This window comes from Perissodus microlepis, chromosome 20 (assembly GCF_051167445.1).
Source record: "Perissodus microlepis isolate ML-2025 ecotype Zambia chromosome 20, ASM5116744v1, whole genome shotgun sequence".
In the NCBI taxonomy this organism is placed as follows: Eukaryota; Metazoa; Chordata; class Actinopteri; order Cichliformes; family Cichlidae; genus Perissodus; species Perissodus microlepis.
The window spans coordinates 3,410,003-3,424,579 of NC_140480.1; the positions used below are offsets into that span (position 1 = coordinate 3,410,003).

General features: G+C 40.3%; 1 protein-coding gene across 1 annotated transcript; it reads right to left on the reverse strand.

Moving 5' to 3' along the window:
* Positions 1-301: 301 nt before the first annotated feature.
* On the reverse strand, positions 302-14,098 carry LOC146363824 (ATP-dependent 6-phosphofructokinase, muscle type-like). The gene is made up of 23 exons (XM_084917582.1): positions 13,833-14,098; positions 12,033-12,317; positions 10,996-11,069; positions 10,771-10,848; positions 9,473-9,662; positions 8,707-8,872; positions 8,491-8,535; positions 8,055-8,163; positions 7,864-7,959; positions 7,680-7,772; positions 6,812-6,937; positions 6,645-6,709; positions 6,226-6,289; positions 5,972-6,118; positions 4,932-5,002; positions 4,757-4,844; positions 4,493-4,645; positions 4,233-4,397; positions 3,944-4,005; positions 3,309-3,420; positions 3,114-3,213; positions 1,536-1,641; positions 302-1,446 (listed from the first exon to the last, which is right to left on the reverse strand). Exons 2-23 carry the CDS (start codon positions 12,121-12,123, stop codon positions 1,305-1,307), a joined length of 2,343 nt encoding a protein of 780 aa, XP_084773708.1. The 5' UTR covers positions 12,124-12,317; positions 13,833-14,098; the 3' UTR covers positions 302-1,304.
* Positions 14,099-14,577: the final 479 nt, after the last annotated feature.

Consider the following 14,577-nt stretch of genomic DNA (forward strand, 5'->3'; position numbering starts at 1 on the left):
CTGGCAATTCTTTGTTTTTACATTCATGAGGTCCCAATATGCCCAAATATCAAAGAAATATTAAAAATGCATGCCATGGAAGAGCTCAAGTCTTAGGAGGTTAAAGTTACTTCTCTGGCTGATTAGCTATTTATGTTAAAAAGCAGTTAAACGTGTGTACTTAAAAAAGTGCAGAGCGAGTAGGCCAAGGTTCTATAAATCACTCATTTGTTCTTTTCAAGTCTACGTATCATCACAGCGATATGGGAATTTCAGCAAAACCATAAATTAGTAAGTGCCTCAAAAGAATAAGTCAGTAAACAAAGCTTTTATTAACATGTTATAACATTTGTTACCAGAAAATTTACCAAAATTTATTAAAAACAAATGAAACAAAACAAAGGCTGCTTCAGTTGTAGTCACAGTTCTTCGTTAAACATAGGTAATCTCTTTTTGTTATGGCTTTTTCCACATACATTTATTTTTATGACAAACCCATACAAACAGAGCTTATTCAGAGAATAATATATCTGTGTTTGAATGTGTGCAGAGGATATTTAGGAGCAGCAAAACAGATCGCAATGAGTCCATCTTTAGCTGCACCCAGCTCAAGTATTGTTCAAAATCAGGATAAAGAAAAGGAGGCTGAATGTGTACCGATGGATCACGTTATTATAGCTAGCTGCTTTTACCAGACATCTATGGTTTTCAATTGGGGTTCAAAATTTTCGGGGGCAAGAACCTCTTGGAGTAAAGGAAGTTTTCTAAAGATTTGTGATTGAGGCTTACTAATTCAGATGCATTAGGTGTAATTATATCAGCGCTTCCAGTGACCTAAAATTCATATGTATAGGTGTAACGGGTACAATTTACTGTGGCTACAAGGAAAAACAAAACAAAAACACTTCTAAATGACGTCTAGATGATCATCAGGTCACGCAGTTGCTAAATATGTAAACTTTTAATCACTGTGTTCGCTGTATGGGTTTTGATCAGACACCATTTCCACAATAGAGTGTAAATTAAAAATTAGTCTGCTAGTTTCTCTGGACAGATCACATTAATTGGCATTAATCACCAACAACACAGTGTTTTGGGGGGATTATCAGTCATCTTTAATGGCTTGTTTTCTTCTGCACTGTGTATTCAGGAAAAGCTTTTCAGGATGAGGAGGGCTACAATGAGGAAGCAAACAATCAGGACAGGAAAGATAGCAGCTCTTTTACTGAGGCAGACAGATGGTTAAACAAGAAAACATAAGTTTGTTTATGGAAAAGAACAAAATTCCCCTGTCCAACTGCGTGCTAACAGGGAGCAGATGGCATCTACTTCTCAAGAAAGCTACTCTTCTTGATCACATGCTCCATGTCGGCGTGTTCAGTGGTGTCCAGTTTGATGTCATATTTAGCCAAGATCTTCATGATGGGCCTGATTTTCAGCCACCACTGTGTCTTAGGGATGCGGCGCCTGCAACAGATGGGAGGGATCATTCACTCAGATACTTGTTATTGTACTTATATTCTTACAACATGTGAGCTCGAAAATATATATCATACTCAAAATCTGTGTCTTCCTTCAATTCAGCGAGAGGTTGGAAGGTGAGTGCCCTTTTTCTCATTCCCAGCACGCAAGCGGAGTCTGCTGTGTTAGCAAAGATACGACCTAAAAGCCCCAAAGACAAACTGATTAACTAATTCATGATTCACATTCCACATGACTTACTGAAAGGAATATTCATAACATATGATTATGTATGAAAAATTTACATTTAGAATGACAAAACATGACGTAGATCTGCTACACGATTGTTGTCAATGTTTGGTTCGGTCACTTGGAAGCTTTTACATATTAGAGCATTGAAAATAAAAACAATCATCTGGTCTTCAGCAGCTTTAAAAACAGCACCCTTTTCAGTTTCTGTGAACAATTTCACAGTTTCATTGTTTATTTAACCAAAACTAAATTAAAAAGCAGAAGCATTGTTTGAAGAACTAAAGCTCACCCCGTTGTACAGTAGTTTTATGTATCACTTTATCAGTCTTTCTAATGTCCACAGATTTATGGAAGCTCTGGACCTTGACTAGACTATTGCACCACCTTGATTCTTTTCTTTTCCAGCTATTGTGTTGTAGATTAGCTGGTGTGACTGAGATCATTGTCCTGTTGTGCGAGCTAGTTTCAGCCCAGCTTTAGCTGTCACACAGATGGCCTCACATTTAACTGTAGAATACTTCAATAGAGAGGTGCCCTGATCCTGTGGCTGCAAAACAAGCTGAAATCACCACCGTGCTTGACCGCTGATATGAAGTGTCTCTTCTGACCAAACACGGCACTGGGTATTATGGCCAAATATCTCCCTCTTTGGTCATGTCTTTCAAAAGGACATTGTTCTAGGAGTTTTGTGGTTTGTTTAGAAGCAATTTTGCAAATCCAAGTCATCATTTAACGTGCTAACTGAGGCCTATAGAGTCTGAAATGTAGCAGTTGAGTTTTTTGCAGTTTCTCTGAGGATTGCATGGTCTGACCTTGGGGTGAATTTGCTGGGACATCCACTCATGGAAATACTGGGAGCTTTTCTGAATGATCTCCACTGGAGAGCAATCCTTCTCACTGTAGAATGATGGGCTTATATGGCTTTATCTGACTGATGGGCAGCAGCAGTTGCTCCTCTAACAGCTCTGCTGATGTCTTTCCTCCTTGGCGTCATGTTAACACACATTTGAATGCTGCAGAGCAGAAAACTGCCAAAAGCTCTGCTTTTATAGAAGTGCTCACACTTAAAGATGATCAATTAATCAAGTGCAAGATTGGCAGCAACTGGCTGCTACTTACCTTCTTTTTCACACATTTGTCAAATAAATCCCAAGATGATGTAACAGGTCATGAGTTGCTGTTTATTGTATGTTTTATTAACCCAATTTTAAGGCCTGCTGAGGGCTAGATTATTTTTATTAAATTTTGATATGTGCAGACTTAGAACTGACAGAAGGTGTACTTTTTCTTTGCTATGACTTTACAACATGAAATTAACTCTACATATAAATATATCAGATTCAAGAAACTTTACTTCAAAACTTTAAACAACGGCATATTTCATCATATATAACACAGAGTTTGGCTTTAAGTGCACATACCATGCCTATAGCACTCCTTCAGTTTGTCAGTAAGCCACAGAACTGCCTTGGCACCCATCTTTGTGCCGAAGTTTCTGTCGAAGGGTGTAGGAGTGCCGCCCTGCAGTTGGTAGAGGACACGCAGTTAGAATAAATCACAGAAAAATGAGGAGCAAACCAGTTATTGCATTTGGACATTTCCCCTCATGAACACACCTGCTGCATGTGTCCAAGGACATTCTTACGGCAGTCAAAGATGCCTTTTCCCTCCTCTGAGTACAGGTTGAAGATGAAATCAGTCGTGTAGTTGGAATTGCAGCTTTCATTCCTTTTGAACAATGAACAGTAAATTATTCTGCTGTTGCCTGAAAATAAATGGACTTTTATCTGCTTTCAGAGCATGAATTATGGGTCCTGTTCACAGCAGACATTGTAAAGGTGTAATAATGGCTCATTTGAATTCAACTGTGACAGTGAGCCAATCAAACTAGAGCAGATAAATGAAATTCAGCTTTTACTGGTTTTATTATTTAAACCATGACTTTCCTATTTTGACATGCGAAAATGCTTTCGGTTAAAATTGCCTGTTGTATAAAAGAACTCGTCTCCTGGGTTCTTATTGTTTTGAATATCCTGAGTTTTTGGTGTTTGTACTACAGAAAATGTAAGCACTCGCTGTGAATTTGTGACTGATGCTCTGCTAAATCAGTAATTCACAATGACTAGAGGGTTACAACAACTGGATATTCCGAAGATTTACTCAGTAGCAGTTAACCAGATTACTGGTTTGCCAGGTATTTACCTTCTTCCTGTTGCACTTCATTTCTTTTCCCTGCCAGAACAAAACCTACCTGAGCACCAGACCTCTCTTCACTGTTGTCTTCATCTTCTTCACCATGTGCTGGACGTTCGTCTGTGAGCAAAAGTTCACCTAATTACTTTTCAGACTCCATAAACTTTAAAGACAGAAAACTGAAACCAAAAGAGTCCAACACAACGAATTCATTATGTTTCTGTGCTCAGGAAGAAACTGCCCTCTTAAGACAGTCACTTCAAGCAATGAATTCTGGCTTTCTTTTGGAGCCACAAACACTCAAAACTTGATGGCCATGCCCTCTTCTTCACCGACTTTCAGCTCACCTCCAGATCTTTAATGTCGAATTTTTCCTCAAAGATGTAAGCGGCATCAGCCCCAGCAGCCAGACCTGCCATGGTGGCTAAGTAGCCACAGTATCCACCCATAGTCTCAACGATAAACACGCGGCGCTTGGTGCCTGCTGCAGACTGCTTGATCCTGTCACAGGTCTGCAGAGAAACAAACCAGAAAGTAAAAGATAAACTGCTTCCTTTTTAATTTATGTTTGTGCATGTGCGTATATATTTGCTGTTCAGCCACTAACGGAGGTGATGGTGTTCAGGGCAGTGTCAGCGCCGATGCTAAAGTCAGAGCCAGGGACGTTGTTGGATACGGTGGCAGGGATAACCACAATGGGAATGCACATTTCCTCATATTTCTCCCTAGCCTGCACCAGCTCAAGGCCTCCAACATACGCCTGCAGCAAAAGAGGAGACGCAGATTCATTTTTTTCTGTGCTTCTAGTTTCAGGAACTTCTGCTCACTTTGAATGAGAGGAAGAGAAACAAAGCCTTCTGCCACTTCTTACCTCAAAGCCGCCAATGATCACTAAAGCGTGGATGTTGAATTTGGCGATGTTCTGGCTGATCTCCTCCAACCTTTTGCCTGGAAGAGTTCTTCGGGAAGCCACGAAAAAATACAGGATACATGTTTATTTTCCAAATAAAAAAATCAAATAAATAAATAAAAATGCATATTTTTACCTCTTGGTGCCCAACATTGAACCTCCTTTTCCAGTCCAGCCACTCACAGAAGTCCAGATAATGGGCTCGATCTGTCGTGAACAGGAAGATCTAACTGAGATTATATAATAAAAGTAAAACACTTATAACTATTGGAAGACAAAGTACAGTACTCACACAAGAAAGCAATGACTTACTTGAATTATTTGAAAGCATGTATCTGCATTTGACCCCACCCAATAAAAACAGAAGAGAAGAAGAGGTCTTTTATTTTGAAAGGCCCTTTTTTTTTTCTTTACGTGACACATAGATGCAAAAAAGGGCTTCAATGGGAATAGCTCCAATTTCATGGGTACAGGGGCTTTTATATTGCTCCCAATATAAATTCCGAGCTAATCAACTGAACAACAACTGAACCCAACTAATGCCACACACGCGCGCACACACACACACACACACACACTGAGTCCAGTCAACAACTTCACCACAGCAACTTCTCTCTCTCTCTGATGCTACAAGCAAGAACACCGGTTGTTAATAACAGCAGTTAACAACAACAACAAAAATGTAGGGATATTTTTTAAAATCCTTCTCCTCACATACATAATCAGGCCCCATAATTATCCTACAAGAACACTTTCTTCTCAGATTGGGGGCTTATTTGTGATTCTTGGAGTATTTAAAAGTAGAATGGGAGGCAGAGCCCTTAGTTTTCAGGCCCTCTTCTGTGGAACCACCTCCCAGTTTGGTGGTCATTAAAGTACAGATTCTTCTAACATGTGTTTTCAGTGCTTTGTTAGCCTTTTTATGTCTTGCATGTATGTCGCCATTCATACTTAATATCTTGCCATTGTGACCACCGCGTGTGATAACATAACAGTTGTCGTCGCTGTTTGATGGATGTTTTATGCTCATATTTTTTGATCTGACAGGGAACAAAACACCAGAGGCAACAAAAAGCAGTTCTAGTCTTCGTAACCGAAGTAGGAAGAAGATTCTTGCACGTGTGACACTGGTTCTCTGGTTTAAAAGGATAACAGATTACCAAAAAAAATTATTACCTGTCCTTGAGCCAGACCGTCGAAACCTTCATCGACTGCCAGCATGGAGTGACCCTGGATGATGCCCATCCTCACCGCTGCACGCACGGCAGCGTTCATACCAGCACAGGGGGCGCCGATATTCATAATGGCCACATTTATGTTACTCTGCCAGCGACAGATGGACACAATGAGACAGCTGAAGGTTCTTTAATATGATTCAGTAACAACAGGGAGTCAGGACGAGTCTGGTTTAGAAGGTGAAGGTCGCTCACCTTAGTATCTGGAGGATTGATGTGAGCCAGCAGCTTGTACGTATTCCAGTTGTTTTCAAAACTCCTACAAATTATAAAGGAGGGTTAGTGGGTTATTAGCTAGATTAAAAATACGGCTCAGCTGTTAGACTTTTACAGTGTTTAGTCAGAATAAACAATATAAAATTATTATAGTCAGTATTTTAATGATTTTTCCTTTGTGTTATTAGGCATTACTTAATATTTAAATGGTATTGCAAGTTTTACTTTAAAAAGTTTTTTTAATTGATTGCATGTGCCATCTAATGTCTAATTTGTTCAGCTCACAGAGCAGATGACATTGGCAGAGCCTGAAGCAGCACAATTCAGGCTCCATAGTTATGCAAAGTTAGTCGATCACTTAAATGTTTTATTGCTAATACTCTCTGTGAAACACGTACTTTCCTCTGAGATTGATGGCATCGTCAAATCTGCCCTGAGCCATGGCAGCAGTCACTTCTTTTGTCTGTAAAGCGTAAAGTCATTGTAGTGTTAGTGGATATCCCTCAGAACAGGCAAAGCAACACACTAATCATCTTTTTCCTTGGGTGAAAATACTCTGACGTACCACTTGCACGCACTCCATGAGCGGCAATCTGACGGCTTGATTCCCCGACAGGGTGACCACACAGGCGGGAGTGTCTGGGGTGGCCTCCAGCAATGCCATCACCGCCTCCACTCCCATCCTGCTGCCCTAGAGGAAACCAACAGAGCCAGTTCACCAGAGGGTGTACTACGAAGCAAGTTCAACACAGCTAGGCTTTCTTTCCGTTAGCTTTCTTGACCCAGTTCAGCCCTTCAGGCTTCGTTCATGCTCATCTAATAAAAACAGGTGCTTCGCGGATTATATGACTCTTCTTCTGTATAAAATGATCCCTATGAGCGTCACCTACTCCACTCACAGATGTTATCAGATGATGATAATGAAATGGTGACTACAAATCTATAAAGATAAAAAGATAAAATATTACAGTAAAATGTAAACACGCTGTTACAAATAAGACAGGAAATTAATGCTGCAGAAAACTGTTAATGTGGTGATTTAGTGCACAGAGGAGTAAAATAATTCAAGTTTTTTTTATTGCAGACTGCACCCTCTGTACAGCTTGTACATATAAAACATGTTCTCCTAGCAGAGACTCTATATCCTGCTTTATATGCTGTAAATAAAAGAAATGTATTAAAAATGTTGCATTTCCAGAGGATTTTAAACCTTCTCCAGACCAGGTTACGTGTTCAAGGTAAGTTACCATGGTGATTTAGCCATTTAAAAGCTACGTTTTTTAAAGAAACTCAGACTTTTAGCTCACTATGGTTTACTACTCCATTAATTCTTACTTCATAGTACACGCCTCAGGAGTCAGGAGCCTCGGTAGAGGCAGAAGTAGAGCTGTGTACTGTGTGGATTCTACTCTGCGTTTTACTGGGATACTCACCAGGATTCTGTCGAAAGCAGAGGGTGTTCCTCCTCTCTGCACGTGTCCAAGAACAGTGGTGCGGGTATCAAAGCCGAGTCTGTCAGTTACCAACTGGACACAAACAAATCCAGCTCTTTGTTCAGTATACTGTCAGCATAGCTTACAATAATACTCGCACAATAGTAAGAACCATACAGATTACCTTTTTGATCTGGTCAGATGTAATCGGTTTGCCATCCTTGCACATCGCGCCCTCGGCCACAATGATCACATTTAGTCGAGATCCACGGGCTCTTTGCTAAAGTAAAAAAAAAAATAATAATAACAGAGATAAAAGTACAAATATGCATGCAAAGAGAGGATGTGGGTATCTTCAAATGAAGAAACACTTACGTCTGACAGCCTCCTGCACAAGTGGTCCTCCCAGCCATCATCTGGCGGCATCTCGGGAATGAACACCCAGTCAGCTCCACAGGCGAGAGCCGTCACCAGGGCCAGGTAACTGCACGCATGTGTGCAAACACAAACGGTTAACCAGCCTGATTCATAGACTTAGCCACAGGAACATGTTTTTTCAGCTGTACTTTTAAATCACAAAACCTCTTTGACAGTCACAAGATCCCATCAGTCCACTGACACAAACAATACAGAGGCATTCAGGTCATCGGTGCACCAGCATCATATTAATAAGAAGACTGTAACTGGAGAGAGTTCGTTATGTTATGCACTGTAACTACTTGTTGCAAACATGAATGAGAATAAATAGTCACGCAAATATAATAGTCTCTTAGTCTAATGACACACGCACACACACAGACAGAGTACTGACCCACAGTGTCTGCCCATCACTTCCAGGATAAATGTCCTCTGGTGGCTGTGGATTTTGAAAAAAATGAATATGCAGAATCAGTATATCCACTATAAACTGACAGGCATAAGAAAGACGATACGTCCATTTTTTTTCTAGAGTTTTCTACCTGTACATATATGCAAACTATTAATTTGGTTTACAGATTCCCTTTTTGAATGCACAGTGGGGTCTGACCTCTGTGCAGTCGTGGTGATGGCATCCACCACCTCAATGATGCGGTGCAGTGCCGAGTCAGTACCGATGGTCATGTCAGTGCCGCAGAAGTCATTGTCGATTGAGCCGACTATGCCAACAATATTGAGGTGGGACGATTTCTTAGCTTCTTCCTCAGTGATCTTACCTGCAGACATAATACATAATCTGATGATACAAACATTGGTTTGTTTGTTTTTATCCCCATTTTTAATTTTCATGGTTTTCATTAGGCGAATGCAGCTATGTTTAGCGCCGTTTGTCCAAGACAAATTTCCAAGTGGAACAATAAAGTTTATTCTTATCTTATCTTTCTTTCTTGCAGCCTCAGACACACAGGCCTAGAGACTGGTTGTCAACCCCTTGGTATCTACTGGTTGCTAGGGTAAAATGCTTATTGCCAACCACATAGTGAGTGGAAAAAAAATGTAAAATTCAGTTATTTAGCCCTTACTGGAGCTTGTATGAGTTGTGTGACTGAGGCTTTAACGTATAAATTTAAACTTTATGCAGCATTTTGGAAACGTTCCCAAATTTAGTTTTTAGTGGTCAAAACAAAGCACACCACTGTATATTCCTAGTGAATGCACATGCTTTTCATTATTTTCCCCTACCCCATCTTTTTGTGATGAATTAGAAGCTAATCTTGGAAGAGAGACGAGGACAGACAGATTTTGTCAGACACAAAAAGACGAGGCTGAAAGATTTTACAGATTCACGATTCTCGCAGCCTCGTTTGTCTCTTCACCTGCTCGGACCAGATCAACCAGCAGCCCGCTCCACTCGGTCCTGAACTCGTTGGCTCCCGTCAGACTGCCGTCTCCACCGATTACACACAGGTTGGTGATGCCCAGCTTCACCAGGTTGCAGGCGGCCTTCATACGACCGTCTCTGGTTCTGAAGTCCTTGCAGCGAGCGCTGCCGATGACAGTACCACCCTAACACAGGAAGAGGAGAAGCTTTTATAACTGGCTTTGAATGTTAATGCAGCATTGACAGACAATTAACCCAACAGTGTTTTCCATAACAGTTAGATATCATCGGGTCAGCTTTATAACAGCTCATTAGGGTGGCCTGGATTCCCATGGAGTGAGGTTGCATCACGAGTAAAGACGATATCTTAGAAATCTGCCGCAGCCTCTGCTATCATTCACACACACTTCATAAATGTCAGTGTGTCACTCCTTGCCAGACTGCTGTATTTAGACAAATAACTATGAATGATGCCCTTCAGTATTACCACGATCCTTAAATCACAGGGCAGAGTCACTTGTTTAATGTCATCACTCAGCTTGTTGTGATATCAGAAGCATTCACAGAAGTTGTGATGCTGCAAAAAAAGGTAAATAAAAACAGAATCCACTGATTAGAAAATCTCATAAATGCATATTTTATTCACAATAGAACACAGAAAATATATCAGATGTTTAAAGTTGGAAAATTTAATATTCTAAGAAAAAATATTAGCTCATTTTGAATTTGATGACAGCAAAGCATGTCAGAAAAGTTGGGATAGGATCAAGTTTACCACTGTGTGGCATTCCCTCTTCTTTTAACAACAGTCTGCAAACATCTGGGAACTGAGGAGACCAGCTGGGGAACCTCTGGGAGAGGAAAGTTGTCCCGCTCTTGTCTGACAGGATTCTAGCTGCTGGAACATTTTTCCACAATTTGTAGATGCAGTGTTTTGCAGATTAGTCAGACTCTGAGGCTGACAAACTCCCTCCTTCATTTTTTTAGGTATTTATTTGCTTCCTTTTGTTATCGGCATAAACATTGATTGCAATGAGAAACTCAACTTAGGAGCCTAAAAACTGACAAAAGATGAACTGATCAGAACGAATTTTGGCCTGTTAATTGTTGATTTCTTTGTCAAGGGTGACTCTTTAAATATTAATCCTTAATGTGGAAATAAAGCAGAATTATTCAAATGTAATTTGTTAAATAGGCGAACTGAGCCTACAATATATATTTAAAAAGGCATTTTTAATAGTCTTTCCCATGGTACAATAAATACGGGTCTTTATTCAGCTGTATATCACTCACCAGCTGAAGCATCATAGACACACTCTCCCATGTAGCGAGACAAATGTTTTCTCCTCCATCCACCAGGCCCTGGTAGCCCTACAACACATGACAACATACACCGTCAGGCCTGAGCTGATGGCTTCTGTCATGACTTTAACAGGAAACTCTCTCCTATGTGTCTCCATCTTATATTTAATTGCTGTATTCTGATGCTGACATGTCACCTGTACGCCGCTCAAATACCTCATGGACAAAGTAGACTTTGGCTCCAGTGTAGATGCCGACTCTGACTGTGGCTCTCACGGCTGCATTCATGCCTAAAAACACACAAATGATCTGATATGTGATGACTGAACATTTCAAACTTTCTATCAAATATCACCCGAACACTGTCGGGCCTTATCTTAACCTTTAAGTGACTTAGTGTGCACACAGGCACATGTCAAGCCAAGAATAGCCATAAGGGAAAAGTGCATCTTGTGCATAATCTTGGCCCTTGAAGTCCGGCACACTAAAGGCCACTGTGGGACTTTGTGTTGTGGCTGACTGGCATGTTGCAGCTCTTGTTTCAATAGACAGCAGCTGTGGTTGGGGGTGTTTCTCTTGTCCATACCAGAAAAAGGTCACTGCCACTAAGATTAGCTCCAAATATGTAAAATAAGGGAACACACAAGGGGAAGAAGAGGCGGATAAAGCTCCAGAAGGATTCACAGGAGAAGCAAAAAAAAAAATAGAGAGAAAGAGAAAAGTTTGTATTTAGTGTTTCATATTCACTGTGATCCTCAAGTAGTCCACATTATTATACTTGAATAAAAGCAGTGATAATAACACCTTGAACTTGAACCTTTAAACAATCTGAGTTCATCCAGTTTTAACCCCCACCACACTTCTACTCTGAGACATTACGAGCAGTGTAACATTAGGCATTGATGGTGGAGTTAATCCAAGATGTAATCCTCCTATCATGTGCTGGACTTCAAATGGGACTTGCAGCCAAAACCCCGTCAGCCTCTGACAGCTGTCATTCAGCACTGGAAAAAATGTTGCTAGCCCTTTATATTCTCTGGCTTCTGATCTTATTTAAAATGCTGTGCAGTGAGAGCATAAAATGATACTCTATTAGCATCCACACGACAAAGAGAAACTAGGACTTCAACAGCTTGCTGGGATTCAGTGATCAGACACATCAGGAGGAGAAGATGCTGTCTGATCGTTTTTCCACCCTCCACTGAGAATCATTTTATGCTCAAAATAAAGCAAAGCCTCATTCCTCTGCTTACCCTGAGCGTCTCCTCCTGACGTCAGCACGGCGATGGATCGTCCGACCCCCATCTTTGTGGGGTCCACGGTTGGTTGGAGGTCCTCAGACATGTTTCCAGAGGGACCGGGCAGACAGGTGGCCTTGATGAGAGGGGGGAAGAAAAGTACAGAGGGCTCTTCCTTCACTGTCTTCTCATGGGAGCCCGAGTAAATCCACTGGTTTTATAGACTACTGCTCCTGATCCTGCCCCCTCCCACCGCTCACTCACACAGCTCGACTAAATATAATCGGGTGCAGGGATCACCTGCAACAAACAGCAAGACAGAGAAAAACATTGCACGTGGTAGGAAACGGTTTGACTACAAAAAATAAAAAAGTACCCACACACCTACTTAGTTGCTCAATCCAAAATACTACCAACCTGTTTTAATTTGACTAGCTAAGCTGGAAGACACACCCAGGCCTGAGTGGTAACAGCCCTGTTCAGTAAACACACTTTTTTCAAAAGGACGACCTTCAGCCAACTTCTGGTGAGAAGTTCTCACCACAGGCACATTGTGACAAAAATCACAGGGATTTCTGGGTGACTGGGGGAAGTTTTATTTAAAATAATCAGTCTATGAAAGGTTACAAAAACATTTGTAAGGCACTGAGACCCTCCACATGCCCACAGTAAGAAGCATTAGGGCCCCTCCATCTAAGATCATCATGGGCCTCCTGCTCGCCCATCTCTGATGAGCCTAAAAACGTTATGGTCCAAAGTTTGAATGTATATATGACTCAATGTTTAAACATAAATATCTCAAAAATAATTTAAGATGAAAGCCTGAAATTTTAACTGATTTGTATAATAAAAGTGAATCAGGATTCATGTTCAAACATGACCTCAGATTTAATTGTGCAAAAACAAAAGTCCTGAAATGTATACAAAGCTAAACCTAAAACATTATAAAGGTTCAAATTTATGAGGAAAAAAAATCATTTTAAGGCAAATCATAGGTGTGTGAGCAGAAAATGACCTAAAAATCTGAAGATTTGAGACAGACTAACCCATTGTCTACAAACAGCAGGCAAAGTTCCCCCAAAAGCAAGATAACAACTTCCTTTAAGTGACCATCAAAGGGCCCCTCAGGCCTCTCTCTCACCTTAGGGAAGGTCAGTGTTTATGACTCTACTATCTGCAGCAGGAAGAAAACCACTGCCAGCTATCTGACTTTATGACTCAGTACACTTTTGAGTGTTTGGAGGACATGGGGGGTCCCGACCCCCACCAAACACAGAATCCCCCAAAAGAAAACATTCATGGAGGTGGAGGTTATCCGTCGTGGGGGTGCTTTGCTGCTTCTATTCAACATGCCACGTTGAGGGAAACATGTGGGTCGTCAATAGACAATATACCCAACCCCATGAGTAAATGCCTCAGGGATGAAACTGTTTAGGAATAAAATCAGAGTTTCTGACTGGTCCAATACAAGTGTGGACATGAAACACACACAAACACAAGAAGTAGCTCATGCTTGCAAATTCTCCAAACAGCTTTTCTGCACAGTGAGACAGCATGGTCACAGATCTCATGCTATCTCACATTATGCTTAGTTGCACCTGATGCTTATTAAACTACTTGATTTTTGATGACTTTAGTTTTTGCTTTAAAAAAAAAAACTAAAAATAAATAAATAAAAAATACGCACATCATTCATTTCTCATCAGTTTTCTCAAAAGCATCTATATAACAGAAAAGCTCTTCAAATAAAGCCTCGCTAAACTGTAAAGGCACAAAAACTTTTCCCCAAACCCGACAAAACTTTAATCAGAATACCTGTGGAGAAGTTAGTTTCACAATAAAAGCGGTTTGGTCCGATGTCACGTTCGCGCAGCTCGCTTTTTGTTTCCTGAGAGCCAAAAATGGAAAAAGGGAAAAAAAAAAAAAAAGAGAGAGTTTTTTTTGTTTTTTTTTTCCTTTTAAAGCGAGAAGGAAAATTCAGGGCCGGCTTTTGTCTTTGTCGTCAGTAACGACAAACCGAAAACAAGAAATCAAAATTATCAAAAAGGACCAATTTGTGTTTTGGGGGTATTTGTTTTTCACTTAGAAGAATGGAAAAAAGAATAAAAATGGAAGGAACGTGACCCGGAAGTAGAAGTCTATACCTCAAATAAAAGCACACGGGTTAGAATTTGCTTTCAGGTAAACAAAGATTTTATTTATTTTTGTGTTTTTTTAACTTATATAAAAAATTGTCTTTTAGCAAAACGTTTCAAATATGGTCTTATTTATTTATGCAACATGATTTAAAAGCATAATTATATTAGCTGCGGCTGTGGAGCGATGACCCTCAATTGGTATGGAGTGGCAAGAGTGCCAAAATGAAATAATAAAAATACATCGTTGAAAACATTCATTTAAATAATTATTTAAATTATTTTTAGACTTGAATGCATCTTACATTTGTAGATTGTACAGCTTTAAATTTCTCTCAAAACCCCATGTGGTCATGCAACGTGCCTGTAAGTGCGTATAAAGCGATTCGTCCACATATATTTAAGGCTTTGTAACTGAGTGAAAG